Source organism: Ovis canadensis, chromosome 2, assembly GCF_042477335.2.
Source record: "Ovis canadensis isolate MfBH-ARS-UI-01 breed Bighorn chromosome 2, ARS-UI_OviCan_v2, whole genome shotgun sequence".
NCBI classification, from domain to species: Eukaryota; Metazoa; Chordata; class Mammalia; order Artiodactyla; family Bovidae; genus Ovis; species Ovis canadensis.
The window spans coordinates 229,761,229-229,784,009 of NC_091246.1; the positions used below are offsets into that span (position 1 = coordinate 229,761,229).

Below are 22,781 nucleotides of genomic sequence, written 5' to 3' on the forward strand. Positions count from 1 at the left end.
GATCCATCACCCCCTAAGACCAACGTAGGAACTAAACTCAGTACTATGTCTAGTCTCACTAACTCACTACATCATAGTTCTTAACTCTAAAAGGAATGTATTTGTGCCTACCTCATTCATGGTTCCAAGAATAGAAAGAAATAAATAACACTGCCTTCCACCATCCTGTTCCTCTGAACATCTCAAAAAACAAATTTATTGACATTCTAAAATGTCACCACACAAACATATGTAAACCTCAGTTCCTATCACCTTTCTGTATTGGATATTATTGTATAATTTAAAAGTACATGAGAGCCAACATAGACATCAGTATTGCTGCCCTGCCTTTCATAGAAAAGAGAAGAATGTAAACGTAGTCATTTAAAAAGGATTATTCTCGAACATGTTCTCTCATCAAAAGGGGCAAGCCGGGTGTTGGTTGTCCAGCAAATGGCAAACGTCACTGCATTCTACCACAATGAATCATGGGCTGCGAAAAATAAAGCACCTGCAAAAATAGAATTCTGCTTCTGTTTCTAGGGCCCTGGACTTTGCCAAAGCATCCGTGAGGTACACAGTATTGCACTCTGATAAGCAGCTATGGGAATGCGCACCACTTCTTCACCCCACCCCCCACCCCCACCCAAGGCTGGCTTCCGAATGAAAATAAACTGGGCAAATGTCACACACCTCTTCCACACTGAGAAAGAAAACAAGCTTTCCGCCTGGATTTCCCCACCCTCCCATCCTGTTAGCAACGTGTCCACCCAGGACGTATATTGACAACCGAATTACAGATGAGGGTAAGATAACAAATAATTTATTGGGGACGTCCTTTACATCTAGTCTAACTTCCTAAAAACGGTGGCACTTATTCTTATATCCATTTCCAGTGTGTCAAAGACTCCTCCGTTCCTGCTTCATGGAGCGAGCAGTTTTAAAGTTGTCGAAGTGTCAGCATCGACGTCAAACTTGTTCTACTTTCTTCTCCGACTATATTTTCAGAATGTTCTGCTTATCCAACCAGTTAAAATAAATCACACACACACACATACACACACACACACACACACACAAATGGAATGTTTTAGCTCCTTGATCATCTGCACTAGAGTTGGGATATTTGATATGTAGCCATGTTAAATCATTGCCTTAAAATGTTGCATTTGTCTTTTATTGTTCCGGATCTTCCTTTTCTCCACTGCTTTTGTTCGACACGTTCAAAAGAATTTGAAACCAACTACTGGAGAAAGAAAATCAATCATTCTCCTTTGTCTCCTGTCGAGACTGCCCCCCCAAGAGGGTAATTTTTTTTTTTTCTGAGAAGATTCTTCATGTCTAGGCTGTGGAGACCGGAAACAGGGCCAGTTTACGCTCCAAGTGGACAGTTCACTTATGCGATATCTGGCTTGAGATAATGAAAGGCACCTGTAAGGAAACACACGCAGCTTTTCAGGTCAGGCTGGGACAATTCACAGCAAGGGGCAAAATCAGCTACAGGCTGACAATGTCATATTTAATACCGGGGTATCAAAGGATCGAGACTAATATTTTTATTCCTGAGACAAGTTTGACAGAACTCTGTGTCCTGGGGATTATACCCCATATGATCCTTGAGCTGACCTCATTAAGAACATGTGTTTCTAATGCCAGGGGTTATTTCGTTTGGGCCAACACTTGTGTTTTACCTAGTGGCAATCAGCTTTCACGTCTCAGCAATTAATAACCGCAAGAGGTTGTTGACATCAGTTAAGAAAATAATTATACAAGGAAGCCCTTGCTGGAACAACCAGCTGGCTTTGCCACAAAATTGATACCGGGATGGAAGGCTTAATCATGTTGGCAGCTCCCCTTTCTCCAGGAAGAGTTAAAGTGTTTCACTCTTCCAGGAATAATCACTCCCTAGAAAGTCCAAGGCTTACTTTGTCCATACTGCCCATATTGATAGCCCGTGACAGGGTCCATACTGTAGCCCGTGGTGCTATAGGTGGGTGGACAATAAGACTGGGAAGTCGGCAGACTGTCCAAGCTCTTCATATGATCTAGTCTCTGACTGCAGCTGGCCGACACCGTGGTGGTAGGTTCCAGGCCCCCAGTGAGAGGCGAGAGCGCGTAGTCAGTCTGGGGTTGATGGGGTACCCCGCCGTGGTTGGTCAGAAGTCCCATTACCTAAAATAAACAGGCAGATGGGGAAGAAGTGAGAATGCAGGGAGGACCAGACCCTAGCCTGTAGCTGAAGGGATAACTGGAAAAGGCCAAGTATGATTTCTTTGGAAATCTGCTGTGAGAGGGCCGTCCCGAAGAGGGTAACCTCAATTCAAAGTGGCAGAGCTATTACATCATGCCCAGTGATAACATCGGACTGCAGTTTCAGAAAGAAGGAGAGAGGGTGGAAGAGAGCGGACACCATGCCCCTAGTGATAAGATCAGGCTGGAAATTCAAGGAAGGAGGGACACAGGGACAGAAGGATGGAAGAAGGGAGAAATTGTAACTGTTCATTTTGAATCATGTTTAACCATGTTATAACTGGGAATGTCACGTGTCATTTTAAACAGGCATTTGCTTATATTGTTTTTAAGTGACATGAATCTAAATCAAATTCTTTTTGTGTATTTTGAGATCTTTGTCTTTTTTCATAGCGTTCCCTCTCAAGAAAATTACTTTCCTTATGTTGGCCATCCTTCAGTAGTTAGAAATAAAGTACTCCTCTGACATTCCCTTGTGTTTTCCCCATCCTTCTTACTGTGCAATTAACACTTGGTCGCCTACTTTGAATTGTGAGTGTTCTGAGAGGAGTGAACTACTGATTCTTATATTCTCAGCCCCTAACAGTTCTTAGCACTTATCAGGCAGATGATTCTTCAAATAACTTCCTCCATTTACCTAATCCTTTCATTTCTTCTCCAAACTAACATTTTCATAAGAAGTGTCAAAAAAAAAAAAGCCTGAAATGCAAACATATTATAAGAAGTCCGTTTGGCTTTTTAAATAACCCTGGAGAGCAAGCGAACTTTTAAAAAAACAAAACTGTAATAACAGAACAACTTTCTGATTAGCACGGTGACGAGTTTCGCAAACTCAGGCTCACTGACCCTTACAACACACTGTGATGGAAGCAAGTGGATAATTAATTTTGCAGCTGGAAAACTGCCACCCAAGAACGGAAGTGATTTTTCTCAGCTTCGTACAAGTCGGTGGCAGGGCTCAAAAAGCAATCGCAGAAGAAATAGACTGCTGGGTAAAGAGCTTCACCGGCTCACAAAGTATTTCAATGCAGGGGCCCACCACGGCACAATACTTCCATCCTAGTCCCTCTGTATTTTAGGAAGTCTGAAGCATATGGAGATGAAAACGCACAAATAAAAGCAAGACGAGAGGGCAGTAATGGAATTCTACCTTGACTAGAGGCCTCTGTTACCCACTAAGGTAATTCAGGACACAGAATCCTGGATGGAGGTGCAGGAGGGAGGGGTGAATCTTGCATTCCAGAAAGCTTCCTAAATTAGATTCCAAAACCAGTGAGGCCACAATCCCCTTTGGGAAGGGTTTGCATAATCCTCAGAGCTAAACAAAATCTTCTTGAAACAAAGCTTTAAACTGATCCATCTTCAATTAGCCCCAAAAGACCAAAAAAAGGGGGGGAAGGGGTAAGAAAACAAAAGAGAATCTGTTCACCACCTTCTATGGATCACGCTTTCCTCCTCTAGTCGTCCTCAGCTCCCCCTTCGCCACACACCCAAGTCTCTGTGCTCCTTTTCCTTGTCTCCCTTCACTTGAGTTCTCGTGTAAGATGTGTGAGCCGATGGGAAGGGGGGCCAGTGTAGGGCAAGCAACACAGTGGTTCCCAAATTTTAAAAGACATTCCAAGGGATCTAAATTTTCTTGAGCTTGAAAATTTTCAAAATCTCTAAAATTATATTCAAAAAAAATAATTACATGTTTCAGAGCATAGTTCTGTTTTCTTGGGGATTAAGGAAAATGAGAGTCACAAAGTAAGGGAAGAATCAATAGTATTCCCAGCTCTAGGAGGATGAAAGTCACCAGAACTTGGGCTCTCATATAATACTATCTACAGTAAGTTGATCACTTCATTTTCTCATTTAAAAAAACCTAAACATAATGCAAAAGGCATTTATTTCCTGAATGTTCTTCCACCTATACTAGGTTTGTGTTTGTTTGTTTGTTTGTTTGTTTGCCTTTCTTTGAGCTCATATAGGTGATTTTATGATATGTTGGGAAATTTTGTAAAGGTCAGTTGATATACTAATTTATTAAAAATTTTCTTTTAGCCCAAATTACAAATGTCTATTAGAAGAAAAAAGTCTTTAAAACAGAAGTTGCTCAGTACCAAACACAATCCTTTCAAATCAGGAGTACCTCCTTGTATGCCAGCCTAATGGACAAGAGTGGATAAGGAAAATATTTAATAAAAATATTAAAAATGTACCATTTGGGGGAACCCTCCTACACTGTTGATGGGGATGTAAATTGGTACAGCCACTATGGAAAACAGTATGGAGATTCCTTAAAAAAAAAACAATCCCACTCCTGGACATATATCCAGAGAAAACCATAGTTCAAGAAGATACATGCACCCCAGTGTTCATTGCAGTACTATTTACAATAGCCAAGATATGAAAGCAACCTAAATGTGCATGGACAGATGAACAACTAAAGAAAATGTGGTACATATATACAAAGGAATATTACTCAACTGTTAAAAAGAATGAAATAATGCCATTTGCAGCAACATGGATAGACCTGGAGATTATCATACTAAGTGAAGTAAGTCAGAGAAAGACAAGCATCAGATGATATGAAGAATCTTAAAAAATGATACAGTGAACTTATTTACAAAATAAAAATAGACTTACAGACTTAGAGAATGAATTTACAGCTATAAGAAGGGAAGTGTGGGCAGGGAGGGATAGACTGAAAGTTTGAGATTGATATATACACACTGCTATATTTAAAATATATAACCAACACAGACCTGCTGTAGAGATCAATACACTGTAATAACCTAAATAGGAAAAGAATAAATATAGCTATAGGTATACCTGAATAATTTTGCTATACATCTAAAACTAACACAACATTGTTAATCAACTACACCCCAATAAAAAATAAAAAATAAAATTTTAAGTATGATAGTTTTAATGAAAGGGGATTTTAACACAGGACACAAATAATTTACTGTGTAAATAATCTGTGCTAAGTTTTTTGCAAAAAGCACTTAGGAAAAGCAACTTTGTAACTATATCAAATCAGAGAAGAAAAATATAGTGTTACTGGATAAAAAAGAAATATATTTTTAATAGTGTTCTTCATGAAGCTACTACTTGAAATTCTGTTAACGGTATATCACTTTAAGGAAGAAATGGTACACTCTATGCACCATTACAGGTGAAGAGTAAGAGCAAAATTTTATTCAAAACGTGCCCACTCTCCCATGAGCTATATGTACATTTTTGTGATAAGCTTTTTAATCCTCTGCCATATATCTTTTGTTTACAAAACTTTGAAGGCAGTAATAACTTTGTCCGTGGGGAAAAATACATGAAGACCCTAAAAGAGAAGAAATGAGTCCCTCCGAGAAGCAAAATTCAACTTATGCTGTTTTTGTAGCAACTTATTGGAGTTGCTGAATTAGAAAATACCTTAGGACAGGAAGACCTTGAAACATTATCTACTGATGGATGGAGAAGATACGGTATTATCTCCAAGGCCATATTCTAGGGCAAAGGAAAGAGAGTTCCTTAAAGGTGCCAGGGCACAGTATCCTGAAGACATCCTGGGTCCTGATCCAATCAGGAGGAACAAGAAGGATGCTTGTTAGGTCCTCCTGTCACTATTACCAATGTCACACACCGGAAACTAGTGACAGCTCCTATATCAGCAGCTGCCCTTAGCTCAGCAGCCCAATATTTCCAGAGGCTAATGTGAGGAAATAAAGAGGACCAGAGACCCATTATCCCTTTGACTTCCCTGAGCAAGCCCAAGAGACAGATAGTCTCCCATGAGTTTTTCTTTCCATTGAGATAGTCACACATTGTAACCATGACTTCTTTCTCAGGAATTGTATAAAGATGGAGAAAGAAGCACTAATACGACCCTACATTTGCTCTGAAATGGAAGCTAATGAATGATGATAACTAACACAATTAATTTCAATGTTTCATGCTGAGAAAACGTATGTATATACATCATTTTACTAACTTCTTATTTAAAAATCAAAAAGGAAATCTGTGTTAGGAAAGAAAAATAACTATATCAATACAAAATGTATTACTTTCCCCTAACATAATTTAAAACCTCAATTCTCTGTGGAAGGGTCCTATTACACTTTTATGTACGTTTCTTTGAAAGCAATTTTACTATTCCATGTGGTTCAAGGGAAGCTATGGAAATTTCTTTTTGCTGCACTAAGTTGGGAAACGAACTTCTTAGAACTCCCCCAATATGGTCACAGAATGTCTTCCAGTCATATTTTAAAGAATATTGTCAGGATCTTTTTCATAAATGCTTTTCCTATAGCAAATTGTAATTCAAAGCCTAAAATAAAATCTTCACTGGTTGCAAAGTGGGGCTTTTTCCTCATAAGCTATCAGTAAGGTATTTCTACTACAGGCCATTTTTCCCTGATTTTATTTTTTAATTTGAGATAGAAGAAAACACAATCGCCTGGTTTTCACAAATAATTTCAAATAAAAAAAAAAATACTCAGGGCTGCTCAGTTCTGTCAACTGAACACCAGTCACATTCTTATTAAATGTCAGATAAGTCCAGGAACAGCAATGAACAAGAAAATTATTCCTTTTCTAAAGATATCTGTCTGTCTCCTTGGGAAGGGAGATAGGAGGAGGATTTTTTTTTAACTTTTAGTTGAGTACAACTCTAAGGAGAAGCATATAAACAAAAAATCTATTAAATATACTGGTAAATATTTCCCAGATGTCATTTCTAAATTGTTTTATGGACAACCTTTAAAAATAAATTCAAACCTTAGAATCATCAACCGGGACTTCTGCCGGTTCCTTAGTCATTCCCATTATTATTAGAAGCTTTTTTGAAGATCCTTTTAAACTCATTCTCAAGTTTCAGAATTCCAAATAGGTTGTTTATATCTTGGTTGGAAGATTATATGGTTCAGGAAAAACTAACTTTACAATTGCTTCATGCCGTATTTCTTGAATTAATTTTCCTATTGTAAGATTAAATATAAAAGATTAAAAAAAAAAAAAAACTGTGAGCCAAATTAAGATTTACATTTAAAACAATGTGTCTGGAAAATATTTGTCTTGGCTTACGTGTTATGATTTTGCCATCAGTTAAAAGTGCTTAGAGCTTATCAGAAATCTAAAATGATTTAGCATATTATGGTGTACGTCTAAGCACTTCTTTTTTCCTTAGCAGGAATCCTGGTTCATGTCTTTATTTTCTTTTTTGCTCTTAAGTAATCAGATGTTCTTCTAACTTAACATTTACTAATACACATTTAGTTGCATTTTGGAAAACCACTGTGAGTTACAGCTTTGTATGATACAGAGGTTTTATTTTAATAGCTTCTACACTTTTCTTAAAAATCTAATGATTTTAAACTTTTAAAATCTGGATATAATTTATTTCCAGAACCAAACAAAAATTCCAAATGTTTATGCAAGTGTATTTTTCAATACGGGTGCTACTGAACTTATCTGATAGTTAAATTTCAGCAACTATATTTTTAAGGCATTACCTAAACCTAAACTTAAACAGTGGAGACTTTTCTGAAAATGTTGTCTTCAGATTCAAATGCCTTAGGAATTATCCTGCAGTTGATTAGCATCTAAATAATTAGATTTTTTTTGCCCTCTCTGTTTGAAAGCTGTAAGAAGGAAGTTGCCTTAAGGCAGAAGTTTCTCTTAAGGTAAGGATGATGACCTTCTCACCCACCCAGAGTTAGGGAAGGGCATGGCTGACCTCTGCCTAACCAGAAAGAAAACTAGTACATGTAACATATCCAGCCAAATACATACTTAGTCTGTTGGCCAAAAAGTTTGTTCAGGTTGTTCTGTACATTTAAAAACCCAAACAGAAAAACTCAAATGAAATTTTTAGCCAACTCAAATTTTTCTTTAATGTTAATCCTTAGCTAACATTTTTAAGTAGCTGTTTCATGCATGATGAAAAAGTAAGAGTGCCAGACAAGTGTGGTTCATATGGTACATACATTTCCAAGATTTATTTGAAAAAAGCACTGTAAGTACTGTATAAGCTAAACTTTTAAGTGTTACATGTGCTTTAATCTCCAAGTCTGTGATCAGTTACAGAATGATTTTTACTTTATCAGTTCTTTACAATATCTCTTTCTCAATAGACCTAAACTGTCAAATGGATAGCAACAGAGACTTCTTTAGACACTGATGACTATAAATCTAGGCAGAAAATTCAGAGAAGGCAATGGCACCCCGCTCCAGTACTCTTGCCTGGAAAATCCCATGGACGGAATCAGCCTCGTGGGCTGCAGTCCATGGGGTCGCTGAGGGTCAGACACGACTGAGCGACTTCACTTTCGCTTTTCACTTTCATGCATTGGAGAAGGAAATAGCAACCCACTCCAGTGTTCTTGCCTGGAGAATCCCAGGGACGGTGGGCTGCCGTCTATGGGGTCGCACAGAGTCGGACATGACTGAAGCGACCTGGCAGCAGCAGCAGGCAGAAAATTAACATAGCAACGGCTTGCAAGAGACATATATACATATACACATACATATAGAGTGTATTTCTAGACAATGATGGACAATCATATCGTGTCCATCTATTATCAATAAAATAAAGCCCATTAAGACAAAGCTCATTTCACCTAAATGAACACTTATGGTTAATACAATTGCTATTTGACTATGTTAGACCCACCATGGGCTGTAATAAAATTCTCATATGTTTTAATTCATTTACGCATGCCTGCATTTAATATGCTTTGTGACCATGTCTACAATTAATATGATTTATGAGAAAAGAACATGTGTGATATTGGGGGGGGGGGCAGGGGATAGCATACATATTTTTTCTTCTATGAATGAAAAATACAGCAAAACGGCTCAAGGAAAATTGTGGGCCGTTAGCATATTAAGATGGACTGACAGAGCCCTGAGTAAACTTGAGGGAGTTAATGATATCCTCTTATCTGACCCTGACACATTTGCAGCATGTAATTTACAGAAGCTCTGTCCAGGGAATCTTGACAAATGCTCCTAACGATGTCAGGGCAATGTTCCATTCTAATGTAAAACACATGTGGGTCAGATACCCTCATTCATCACTTAGCACAGAGAGTCTCCAACTCTTTCTGGGAGGAATGACATTACCTGCTGTTAACTCTTCTCCTTTCAGGAAATTTCTCACCACCACAGTAGCCCTCTGAAGAGTAAGTACTCAAACCTATCATTGTTTCAAAAACCTGTCTAAAAAACATGACTGTGGAAAATCAAGCATATATCTTGGTTTAATTTCATGACTACTTCTGGACACGTTTGCTAAATATTAATTGACCTTTTGAGACCTAAGAAACCAAATATAGACAGGGAAAAGCTCTACACCTGGGCATTCCACAGTCCTTCAATGAAATGGCATTTAAAATTCTAATTGCCTATAAACTATGCCTGCATTCAAGGACATGCAGGGCTGATTCACCCTAATAACCATTCATAAAATGCACACCTTACTGAATCCTAACTGCCCAGTTCTGTTTGAGATTCTCGTACAACCTTACAATAACCTAGCATCCACATTACCTTTTAGAAAGAAGGGCCTCAACACTGCCCCCTCTGAAGCAGAAGGATGCTCGGTTATACTACATCTCCAATGCCCCCACAAACTTGGAAGGCAGACATTCCATTTTCTACTAAGGGAGGAAAAAGTTGCCCAGCTCAACAATGAAATTTCTTCTTTCTTCCAGACCATGTGTGATGTAGACAAATATTTTTGTGGTTGCCCAAAGCCCATGTCATAAGACTCCATCTACTAAAAGCCTAAAGACTACAGAAACGGACCTTCCGATTTGGCCTCAGGACAGAGAAAAGAGCCAAGTGAAAAGATCAAGTGATACTGATTTAACAAGTAGCTATCAGGGAAACTCTTCCTATTAACCATGGGAAATGGTTAACAGATCACAGCCTCACAAAAGTCTGAGAATGAACCTACCCTTCAAGAAGGGTTTTCTGGCCTGTTTCACAGGGTTTTGTGTTAAGGCAGAATAAACTTTCATTTAAAATGCTTGGAAACTTGTAACAACTGTATACATATGGGACAACATCTGAGAATGCAGTCTTCTAAGAATCAGAAGCTACTATTCCAGTAAGTTAAAATCCTACCGACTTTAATCCCCCCACCTTCACAATGCCAGAGACACTGGACCAATAAAGACATGGTGATGCTTTTTTCACCTCTAAACTTATTTGTGTCCTTGATTATAATAGGCAGGGGCTCTGTCTCCTATTGCCCAGGCAACCTGAAGTAGCTGGCAAGATTCAGAGCCCATGTACATAGATAGTTCTTTTATCTACAGAAATGAACTCTGCTCCTACAGATCTTGACAAAATAGAATCTTTGTAATTTAGTGATAAAAGAGTACTCCCCAGTCAGTTAACTCAGAATTACTTAAGATTGTCCTTTGCTTTCTAAAATCTTTCTATTGTACCTGTTGTTTTAGCTAACTTTCTCCTTTGTTGGTGAGAGAGAAGTATAGTTCATCAGATTCTCCCGCCTTTGAGGTTATCTAGTATCACAGAAGCAGAACCACTGATTTTTGAAAAATGAGTTCATGTCACTATTGCTTGCTTACTAAGTCACTTCAGTCATGTCCAACTCTTTGCAACCCTATGGACTGTAGCCCACCAGGCTCCTCTGTTCATGGGAGTCTCAAGGCAAGAATACTGGAGTGGATTGCCATTTCCTTCTCCAGGGATTCTTCCCCCCACCCCCCACCCCCACCCCAGGGATTGAACCTGTGTCTCTTGGGTCTCCTACATTTGCAGGCAGGTTCTTTACCACTAGCACCACCTGGGAATGTCAGTATTACATTTCAATAAATCAAAACAAGAATAAGAATAGGAAACAATAAGACAACCCTGTCCCATCCCTACTCTTAGCCCCATGCAACGAAGGATGGTTGCCTCTTGTTTTCATTATAGTGCATGCTGTCACTGAGTCATGTCCAACTCTTTGAGACCCCATGGACTATAGCCTGCCAGGCTCCTCTGTCCATGGAATTCCTGACAAGAATACTGGAGTGGGCTGCCACTTCCTCCTCCAGGGGATCTTCCCAACCCAGGGATCGAATCCAAGTCTCCTGTGTCTCTTGCATTGGCAGGCAGATTCTTTACCACTGAGCCACCTGGGAAGCCACAGGTGATCTGAATTACTCAAACAAAACTAATTTTTGTACAATGCATGTTGGGGCAGTATCAGATCCCAGGTATATTAATTACAATGACTGCAATCTGAATGGATACCACTATGAGTCCTTGGGCCTTTAAAATGTCTAAGTAGAATAACTGAAAATACCCCAGTCACCAAGAAACTGCTTTTCCTTTGATGGTATTCAGCTTCCACATTTGCCTTCTTCATCAGAGACAAACAAAAGCATGGTTTTTTGTCAGAGGCCCACATGATTTTTTTTTAAGTAAACAATAATGAAAGCTCTATTGCAACAAACAGTATTATCTCTTTACCAAAATGCATTTAGTTCTTTTAAGTACTATGTTTCTCAGCATAGTTCTATAGGGTGATTCTTTTTCAATACCTTCCAAGTTTAACAAGAGAATGGAACAGAAGATGAGACAGTTTAAGCAGCTTGCCTCAAGACACACAGCTTATAACTGGCTGTCAAGTATTGCAATCTAGTGCTTTTGACTTTGGCGTTCCTGCTGAGATCAATGAGTTACACCCACATCGCCATCAATTCACTAAACAGGAATTCTCTGTTTTCACTCATTTTCATACCTATCGATATTATTTAGCAGTTTATAGCTTCTTTTCTAAAATTACCCCTTTTTCCCCTAAGGTCACCTACAGAGGATGATAATGTATTCAAGCAGAAGATAACATCAGACATTATCAGAAGAAACATTCACTAGTGAAAAATATAAAGAACAATTCTAGAAATGGACAAATCATGAGTTGGGTCTCTACTCTCCACTGCTTTCATTCAGCACTTCCTAGAAAATGTTCCTCAAAACTTAGTAGTCTGATACTCAGCAAAAGGGATCCATAGTCAAATTAGAGAATGCCAAGTTAAACATGTTTTTATACTGCAAGATTTGTCAGAGCCTTTAGTAGGCTAATATGCACGGGGACTCTGAAAGATAAAGGGATATAATTTGAAATATTTACCAGATTTTTGATTCAAAATCTTTTTTCCTCAAACCACCATTCCACAGAGCCCACTTTGGGAACAAGCCTTTATTATGAGACACTGTTTGGTTTCTAGGCATTCAAAGATGATTACAACCTAGTATCATGCCTCTAGAAGCTCATGGTCCGAGGAGGGATGGATATATTATAATACAGTGTGGTATGTGTTTTAACAAGGTATAAACACACTACTGTGGCATCAACAGAGACTAAAGGAATTCTGCCTAGAAGCATCACAAAAGGGATGACATTGAACTCGAAATTTTCCCGTGGAATTGTACATACAGAGGGTCATTTCTTTTGAGGATTTTTACATTTCATCTTCGCCAAAAGGCCGAGAAGTGATACCTTTAATCTGTATTTATCTAATTAGACATTTTAATGCAAGCAGGGCAAAATGAGACGTCAGTATTTCATGGGGGGAAAAAAAGACGGTTATTTCTTTAAATAATACCTGCAGTCCTCTCACAGCTAAGAAATACTCCCTACAAAGTAGGAACAACCCTTTGATTCTACAAAATGCACTGTTTCAAAGGGTCTCCCGAATTTATCATCTTTTCCATTGATCAGTGGAGACAACGCAATCACTAATCTCAGAAACTCTAGTTCTCTGAACTCTAGCTAAATGTCAAGAGTAATTTTTAAATATTATACTACACATTGAAAAATATACGCCTCTGATGGAACCCAGACTGTTTTGCAGAGACAGATTCTTTTTAAAAAAAAAAGAAAAAACAACAAAAAATAGTACACAACTAATGACTGAATCCAGTCTTCTGCGTCTGCAGTACAAAGCACACATTCAGCCTCTAATTGAATAAATATGCAAGTATTCAGATTTCTGTAGATATTGCCGTTTTGCGAATGCAGTAATAAATTAAAAGCTTTACGTTGCATTCCAACCACATATAAAGGGTTGATTCAGGCCATTGGCCTCACACTAGAATCCAGCACGGCTTTCCTATGTTTTACTGATTACAAAGAAAAACTTTTTACTCTAGTAGCTTAATTATAAACCAAGCAATCACACTCAATTTTTTCTCCTTGATGGCTAACGGAATTCAAATGGACCTAAAAACCATGGGGTTGTTACATTTGATTTGTTCAATGTACAAGAGAAAGCAGCTGATAGAATTTCTATTTAAATCAATATAATTCACATACACATACAAATTTAATTCAGCAAGAAAGGTTTTCTCGTGGCTCATTTCAGTGACATGAGTTAAGATTTAGTCATTGGAGGCTGCTGCTCCTTTCTTCTCTTAAAAAGGGAGATTTTGGCCAAGGACTTGTTTCTCTCACAATTCTTTAACTCTGGATAACTAACACAAGAGGCTGTGGCTAGAATTGATATAAACCAGTGCTCTCCTCATACTCTTTAAGGGTAGCAACCACAGATTTCGGAGAAAAACCAAAGGCACCATGTCAATTACAGCCTGCCTTGATTCAACAAATGGATTAGCAGCAATGTTTTCACCACCAAGCAGGACATCTTGAAAACTTAATATGGCAAAATGGAAATCTGCAAATGGTCAGCGGCTACTCTGGTATAGCTGAAATGGGCTTATTGATGATCATAAATATCCTTGAGCCTTCATAAACATGTAAGGCTTCTGCACCTCATGAATTGCTTTAGAAATGAAGCAGAAAGAGGCTGAAGCTTCAGAGAGGCTGCCACTTTCTCTCTCCAGGCTTTGTTTGACACCCAACCAATCTCTTTAATGAAAAGCACTCTTTTCTATCCACCGATGAATCTCTGGAAATTGTAAAAAAAAAAAAAAAAGAAAAGCAAAGAAGTGCCTCTGTTGGGAAATGAGTTGGTGGCAGGCCACCTGCTTGCCTGCTCCTTCACGATGATAAAGGTAAGTTGACGGCAGAGGATCTGCAAACTTGTGTGTGAAATGGACAGAACAAATGGCCTGGCATCAAGTAGCTTCTGGATGTGTGCCCAAAATGTCCAGAAAAATAGCTCTCCTGAAACAGGAGCTGCCACGAGGGGAAGTCTTCCTGCTTTCACATGCATCAACAGTACAAAAGAAGGTCAAGAAATTGCCGTGCCACAATGAAAGGGACATTCTTTCTATAGGAAACAGAAGAGTATCCATCACAAGCATTCTTAAGGATGGTACCCCATTCACATAACAAACTGATCTGTAGTAAACCCTTACACCTTCGATGGACACAGATCCTTCATCTTGCCTTGCAGCTAAGGAATTTGAGATAATTAGGAACACTGTGGTCCAAGAAATGACAAGCAAAATCAAAAGCAGTCTTGAGTTTGGTGTATACATATTAACACTAAAATGCATCTCCCTAATAAGTTTCAGGATTAACAAATGTTTGTCAAAAGAAACTGTGCTGAGCAATTGAAATCTGATTTGAAATGGAACCACGACAGTCTAATACATATATGCATGAAATGGAGAAGCTGCCTAACAGGCGTAGCTGACACCAAATATGCAATTTACATACATTACACACTAATAATCTCAATTTTAATATTATTCTTTAAAAGCAACTGGATGGGTGGTGCAGTTAAAGGGTTCCTTTTGTAAAATATGAATAAGAACAAAAGTTGATCCTGGCGTCTTCTGCCATTAACCGCAATCTTGTTAGTATAAAGATCTATCTGCTCTTTCTTGTGTCTGTTTCAGAGACAGCATCTCATCCCCACAAAGCTGTGATGATTCAACCAGACTTAAGAGAGGTATGGTCCATAAACTTGATGAGATCTGCAGACCTACTCTTTGTTCCTGAGGTGCTGAGTGGTGAGCAAACATTCAAGCATGTTGAAGCCTGGTACACAAATCTTTATGAGAATTTTTTTTCTTTCCTCAGTAGATTACCCATGAAATAGGACAGGTGTACTGGTTATTCAATTACATCTTACCCAAGACCTGGACAAAATTTGCAGTGAGGTCTGTGAGCATAGATCTTACCGTGGGGATTTATTAATAACAGTTAAACGTTGTCTAAAACAAAACTTTTTCTGTAATTTAAGCCTATTTTCTTATTTTATCATTGGTTTCACTCATAAAACCAGAAACAAAAATCACTCCATCTGTTCTAAACATAAAATGTGTTCATAATAATCCAGATTTATACCAAATGTATTTTTAAGTATTGCTGAATTGAGAGAGTACTCAAAATTTATAGCCTCTGAGGTTGCAAAGAGGACTTCCTCTTTTTAAGGAAGAAAATGCTTAAAATGAACACAGCAAAGGCTCAGAAAGCTTCTTGGGTATCAAATGGCTCCACAGGAAAAAAAAATGTCAATGATATAAGAGTAAATGAATCAAAACCATATGGATCAAATTTTCCCTAAAATACACAGTTTGAAAAATTAAGGAGGAAAAGTGCTTGGCAAAATGTGTTTTAGGTTTTACCAAACCCAAAACATTTGAAGAATCATTTGCAATGGTTGATGAACTCTAAATGCAGCCAAGTTGGCCCATTTTTGCACACTACATAACAACAACAAAAAAGCTTCCTAGAAACCTGTAACCCACTGATACTGTATTTCACTCAAGAAATCATTAGAAGCTGTCACCAAAAACTGTGGAGTTTTGTAGGATTTGGGTCGGGGGGGTTGAAATGATATGTTTGTTCATTTTATTGTCCTTGTTTTGGAGGTTTAGCTATGTGTGTTTTGGAGGTGGGGGAGCAGTCAGGGTAGTATTTCTTGCAAAGGAAAGTTAATTAGAAGAGCATGGGCCAAATGTTAATTAGTCTCACGTCTCAAGCATCTGGTTGTATTTCCTTGGCTCCATATTCCAAGTCGGCGTTCCTTTTTCTCCACTGCACATGCAGGAAGGTGCTGGGAACATACCAGCTGGGTTTGGAGGGAAAATACATGGTCTCTATTTCCCTGTTTTCTTTCTGTGATGTCCCCACACCAAGAACACACAACTTTTCAAAAGAGGGCGCTACTGCAGGGTATAGTGAGTTGAACGGTTTTCTTCTCAAGGGGTGTTTTGTCATTTGTTATAAAAGCCTCATCTCCTAGAATGGTGATGTAGAAATTCAGAGACAGCAGAAAATTTCAAGGAAATTATCCTATTCTCCTTCCACCCAACACTGACAATCTCAAGATGTCTTAACAAATCCAGCTTTGGAGGGAGCCCAGTCGTGAAGCCCAGTCGTTCATCTGTGAAGCCTTTCCATTCTCCCCGCTGGAAAACCAGGTTGAATATCAGTGCTGGAGCCCATGGAAAACTTTCTAGGACATCATGCCTCTTTGGCAAATTAAATGTGTAATTTGGTTTATTAAAGAACCTACTGAAACTGGAAGAGAGACTTCTCTAGCAGTCCAGTGGTAAAGAATCTGCCATCCAATGCAGGGAACGTGGGTTCAATCACTGTTCAGGGAACTAAGATCCTGCACCACAGGGCAACTAACACTGCAAGCCATAACCCGAGAAGCCTGCACGGCACAACTGGAGAATGCCATGCCCTGAAACTAGTGAGGCCCACACACCGCAACTAGGAAAGCCTGTGTGCTGTAATGAAGACCCAGCACAGCCAAAGAAGCCTGGAAGAGAGACAGACATGGCTTTTACCTCTGCCAGTGACTCTAACTGTGTTGCACCGGCCTCAGCTCTTCCATAAATAAGATGGATACAGTTATGGAGTACCGCAAAACAAAATACACCTGCCAACAATTCAGGAATGCACAGACACTTTCAGCAATTTGAGGAAGGATATGATCAATGTCTCTAAAAGTTTTCATCAGGATTCTGAGATTCAGAATGTCACACGTTTGTCAGTCTGTTGCTACTCTCATCTGACCAACTGGAGAGTGACCTTTTCCTCGGTCACTGCTTCATACCCATCCCTCCGAAAGCTGAGAATTTCTCTGAGGAAAGCACTAAGGGCATCTGAGAAACACCCTTTGACTCATGGCTCTGATACCAAGCCTTAAAAGAATCTTTGTTTGAGGGGGCAGATAGATACGTTAGAGGCCCCGGAGGAAAATCAACTAAATCACACACACAAACGTAAGGAATAATTTGCTTATCATAATGATGTCTATTAATTCCATTAACTAGAAAGCTGATTTTACAATAGTTCACACACATTCTAACGCGTGATTTCCAAGTCTGAAGGTCAAATGATACATCAACATCAATGCCAGTAGGAAAAAAATCAAATAAGATGCACAAATAAAATGGCATCTACTAAAGAGATCTACAATGAACTGATCATAAGGACTCAAAAAACTTTAGATCCAATTTCATTTAAATTAGTAGATAAGAAAAGACCTATGATGAAGTACAAAGGCAGGGAAAAGGCAAGGTGGAAGCTTACATATTTTATGATATAGTATATACATATACTATCTCAATTATGTATGTATTTTTAAAGCATAACACCCAAAAAGAGCTGGAAGGTAAAATGCAAAAATATTAGCAGTGGCTGCCTAGGGGAATTTTTTTCCTACTCCAGAGAAAGGAAATCCTAAAAAAAAAATTTTTCCCCATTTTCTTCAATAACCAAGAAGTACTTTTTATTACTAGGGGAAGTTAAAAGATTGATAAGAAAAATGCATAAAGCAAAAAAGCATATAAAGAGTGCTTTAGAAAAGAGTGTTAATTAACCCAAATCCAAAAGTTTAGAAAACTACCTTCTATAAAATTATTTTAAAATATGAATAAAGTCCCCACCTTTTTTTTTTTTTTTAATCTGTCTTCTCTCCACCCAGCTGGGTGCTGTAAGTAATGAGGTTCTAGATGAGGAGCCAGGAATTCTGTCTAGTCCCAGCTCTCTCACTATCAGCGATATGGCCCCAAGTTCTCTGAGCCTCAGTTGATTTGTCTGCGTATCAGACTTTCAGCCGGAGATAGGAAGTGCAAGAGTTGGAGAGAAGAGGAGAAATGGCAGTTGTAGGATTAGTTCCTTTAAGATCTTTTTTTTTTTTTAATGTGGACTATTTTTAGTGAATTTGTTACAATATTGCTTCTGTTTTGATTTTTTGGCCCTGAGGCATGTGGGATCTTAGCAACCACGGATTAACTCGCACCTCCTGCATTGGAAGGCAAAGTCTTAACCATGGCACCACCAGGGAAGTTCCCCATATTTAATATTATATGATCCAGTATATCAATAAGCACTTCCCTATAGCAAGCAAAAAGACTCAGCCATCACCATTCTTTGCCTTTTTCTTTAGATAACAGGTAAACTAGCTGTTAAATGTGGATTCTTTTCTTCAATTTTCTTTACAATATTTTCTTAAACTTTTTTATTGGAGTATAATTGTATTACAATGTGTTAGTTTCTGCTGTAAAACGAAATGAATTGGCTCTATGGATACAATATCCCCTCCCTCTTGGACCTCTGGCCACACCCTGTGTCATGGCAGACCTAGCCTCCCTGCCAGGGATCAAACCCACACCCCCTAGCACTGGAAGGCAGAGTCTTCACCACTGGACTCCCAGGGAAATCCCTATGATATTTTTAATCAAGACAAACAACCAAAAACAGTGAACACATCCCTCTTTGCTTAAATAGAGGCATTCCTGAGAAGCGGTCAGTCTCAAAGACTATAGAAATGTAAGTCCTAATTCCCAATTCGCCTAATGCTCCTATTCCATCTATTTCGTAGATACGTCTGGCAAGATGTTGATTCACTCAGCTATTTTTCTCCAATTTTGTCTAAGGAAATAAGGAGGAACTTCACATTATTCATCTCTCTTCTAACTCACTAGAGATGCTACAACTGGTGGTTTGAGGAGGAAATATATGGTAGAAATGCAAAATATTCTGGATATCCACAATATAACAAGTAAGGAGTTAACATAATGTTATAAGAGCATTGTAAAGAAACACAGGAGAAGTTGCCCAAGGAATTTTCCATTGCTTGATAATGGAATCATTCCTGCCCTACTGCCAACTCTAGAATCATAGCCAGTCTTCTTGAAATCAAGGACTAACAGTCTCAAAGTCAAGTGCTAGTACTTCCACTTAAATAACAAAGTATAATACGTGTGTTATAATACTCGACCGCTGACACATGCCAAGAGAATCCTGGGTCTCACCTTACAGAGTTGAAGTTTACTTATATGCAAACTCTCAACGGAATTGTGTTCATAAAAAACTTTTCTGTGGCCTCAAACTACTTAATGTTTTAAACTGCAGAGACAACAACTACTTCTGAAGTTACTTGTAAACTGTGGGAGAAGCTTCTATGCTCGAAATGCAGGCCTTTAAACATGAATCTATTAATATAAGTCCATGATTTTCATGCAAAACCACATTCACAAATGCCAGTACTTGGAAATTAAGTCTATTAAAGTCCTGTAGGAAGCACATCCATTGTTTTCATGTTGCTATTTTGCAGCCAAGGTTTAAAGCCACCTCTTAGTTTTTATCCCAGGATGTGCTATAGGAATCTATGAAACTTAATTACATTTACTGTTACAAAAAAGGATTTATGAACTTTTGCCTTTAGGCAGAAATGTTTATTTCATTGCCTTTGCTATTCATTCTTTTCAACTGCAACAGCTTTGAACTTTTCAGCTGCTCAGAGTTATCACCGTTATGCAGAGCCCAGGAACTCCACTCCCAAGACGCAAACCACAAGTTGAAGAAAACGAAGAAGGCAAAGATATATGAGTCCTTATTTTGGCCACCCTTTGTGCCATTAAAATCTCATTTTCTGCCTATTAGAATGCCCTCTTGGTGCTTAGGCAGTGGTGATAGTCAGTGATTAGTGTGTAATTGAGTATAATTGTCTTTTCACTTTTCATTTGTGTCATTCTGAGCTTCTCTCTGTTTTTCTAACCACCAAGAGGAAAAGGGGGGTTAAGAAAAGATAAAGCTGTTAAAACTCTCACTCTCAGCCCTGAAGAGATTCTTGATTGCAATTATAGATTGCAACCCCTTCGTGACATTTCTCCAAATTTAGTGGGCAGCTCTCCTCGCCACCTGGGCCAAGTGCTCTCTAATAAAATCAAGTGATCTGTATTTAAACAACTGCTAATAATGTCAACCCCAGACAGATGCCACATGTAGGAAATTTAACCAACCCTCTGACATGCAATTATCAAGGCAATTTATTAATATAATCTCTCAAGAAAAGCTCATAGTCCAATGCAAATTAGAAAAACAATTACAACATTCAAATTTCTATATATTCCCAAGGAGCAGAAATTCTCCTATATTTTGCATTTATAACTCATTTATCCCAGAGTTCTGCAGCCATCAGATGGGTCATTCTCCACATAACTTGTTACCCTTCTCTCTGAAAATTATAGAAAAGCTGTGGTGTTTTCTTATTAAGCATTCTTGCTCACAACCCTATCAGCTGACCAAATACCATTTTAAAAAATATGTGTGAACTTCTTACCCAAAACCCAGAACTACTACGTGTTGAGCAGATGACACCTTGACAACTAAGTATAAACAGAAAATCTCCCTGATTATGATAAAAGTGGCTTGAATTTTAAGTCTAAGCTCTAACTTTTGATACAGCCCATAAGAAGGGTGGAGAGAAAGGAAACCAGAAAACTGAAATCATGTGGCTTGTATAAAGAATACATTATGGTTTAAATTTGGCAATTCATTATATGACTGCCTCAGGGAATTGACTATTTGGTTCTGGTATACAGCAACTCGCCTGTCTGGAAACAGGGGACTGACCTGAGGTGAAAGGCCATTGCCAATGGCGGGGTTCATGGGGTTGGAGGGCCCGGATGGAGGCACAAAGCTGTCTGTATAGCTGGAAAATCCATGCCTGGTGCTGGGGAGGCAGTAGGCAGAGCTGCTGTCCGGGTTGGAAGGAAGAGTGCTTTGGTGTACAGTGCTCGGAGGAAGCGGCTGAGGTCTGTGGACGGTGCTGCTGGGGTCCGACACGGCTGCAAGGAAGAAGGTTATCAGCCATAAATCTCCTTTGAAGGCTGGCAGAGAAGGTTCAGTGCAAAAGTTCGTAGTCACCGACCCATCAGTATATCCACTGGTAAAATAAATGTAAATTTCATACTGTACTTCTTGATATGTAAGTACAAAACCACTCCTAACAAATAGAGCCACATCTCTTCCGCACATATGTACAAGTACATAGTTTATTTATATACTTTCAAGGAACACTTAACCAGAATAGAAATTCAGAAATCACTTTAACAGTAAGAACAAACCTGTATTAGTAGTGAATGTTACTAACCAACATAAAGATTAACCAAGTAAGAATTGCATCTTAAATTTCTTATCAAATAAACTTCCAAAACACCTAAATATTAGTGTGATAATATAGTTTAAAATGCCCACAATGCTATCTTTTGTAATCCAAAATAATTTAGTCTTCTTATTTATCCCGTTCACCTCTATGCAGTAACACTTTTTTGCTGTTGCTAAGCTGTGTCTGACTCTTTGCAACCCTGTGGACTGTAGCCTGCCAGGCTCCTCTGTCCATGGGATTTCCCAGGCAAGAATACTGGAGTGGGTTGCCACTTCCTTCTCCAGGGGATCTTCCTAACCCAGGGATCGAACCCACGTCTCCTACATGGCAGGCAGATTCTTTAGCACTGAGCCACCTGGAAAGCCCATGCTCTAATATAGAAGGACTTTATCAAAGTTTGCTGCTGCTGCTGCTAAGTCGCTTCAGTCGTGTCCGACTCTGTGAGACCCCATAGACGGCAGCCCACCAGGCTCCCCTGTCCCTGGGATTCTCCAGGCAAGAACACTGGAGTGGGTTGCCATTTCCTTCTCCAATGCATGAAAGTGAAAAGTGAAAGTGAAGTCACTCAGTCGTGTCCGACTCTTAGCGACCCTATGGACTGCAGCCTACCAGGCTCCTCCATCCATGGGATTTTTCCAGGCAAGAGTACTGGAGTGGGGCACCATTGCCTTCTCTGTTTACCTACTCTCAATTCCTACCCCAGTGAGGAGCCATCAGAACTTCAGTTAATTGCAGACTAGAGTACAAAGGTAGAGGTTTTAACAAAGGAGAAGCCAATTGCGTGCTTATTTTGGGAGATTGTTTTGGTTCATTGTTTGGTTTTGTTTTAAAATCCTGAAACAATATTATATTACAACACAGTTTAACTAGAGAGATTCAGACATGTCATAGAACAAACTATGTTTCTGAAAGGTGACAGGTACTTTCAGGACAGCCCGATATAATGTAACAAACATACAGACAGCCACAGGGACATCACAGAAGATTTCACCATATAAAGCAAGCAGCAGGGAACAAGACTGGGAATTACATTTTAACCCCTTGACTGCCTTCCTCCATACCTTGTGGAATAGCTGTGGGCTGGTAAGAGGTCTCTGACAGCTGGTACGTTGGCAGGGTCGGCATGGCTGTGGGAGGGAATCCCCCCGGAATGAGATGGTTGAAAGCCATCAGTTGATTGGCCCCAGCCTGCTTCCTCCATCTTGCACGGCGGTTGCTAAACCAGACCTA

The 22,781-nt window shown here is 39.0% G+C and overlaps 1 protein-coding gene across 2 annotated transcripts in view; it reads right to left on the reverse strand.

The window, feature by feature from the left end:
* Positions 1-1,375: 1,375 nt before the first annotated feature.
* PAX3 (paired box 3) overlaps positions 1,376-22,781 on the reverse strand; it is a 101,627-nt gene continuing 80,221 nt past the window's right edge. For both annotated transcript variants that reach the window (XM_069579483.1, XM_069579482.1), the window contains exons 6-9: positions 22,613-22,778; positions 21,017-21,231; positions 1,905-2,151; positions 1,376-1,410 (exon numbers count right to left, since the gene is read on the reverse strand). In XM_069579483.1, the coding sequence (XP_069435584.1) occupies positions 1,376-1,410; positions 1,905-2,151; positions 21,017-21,231; positions 22,613-22,778 (663 nt within the window). The remainder of the gene's footprint in view (positions 1,411-1,904; positions 2,152-21,016; positions 21,232-22,612; positions 22,779-22,781) is intronic.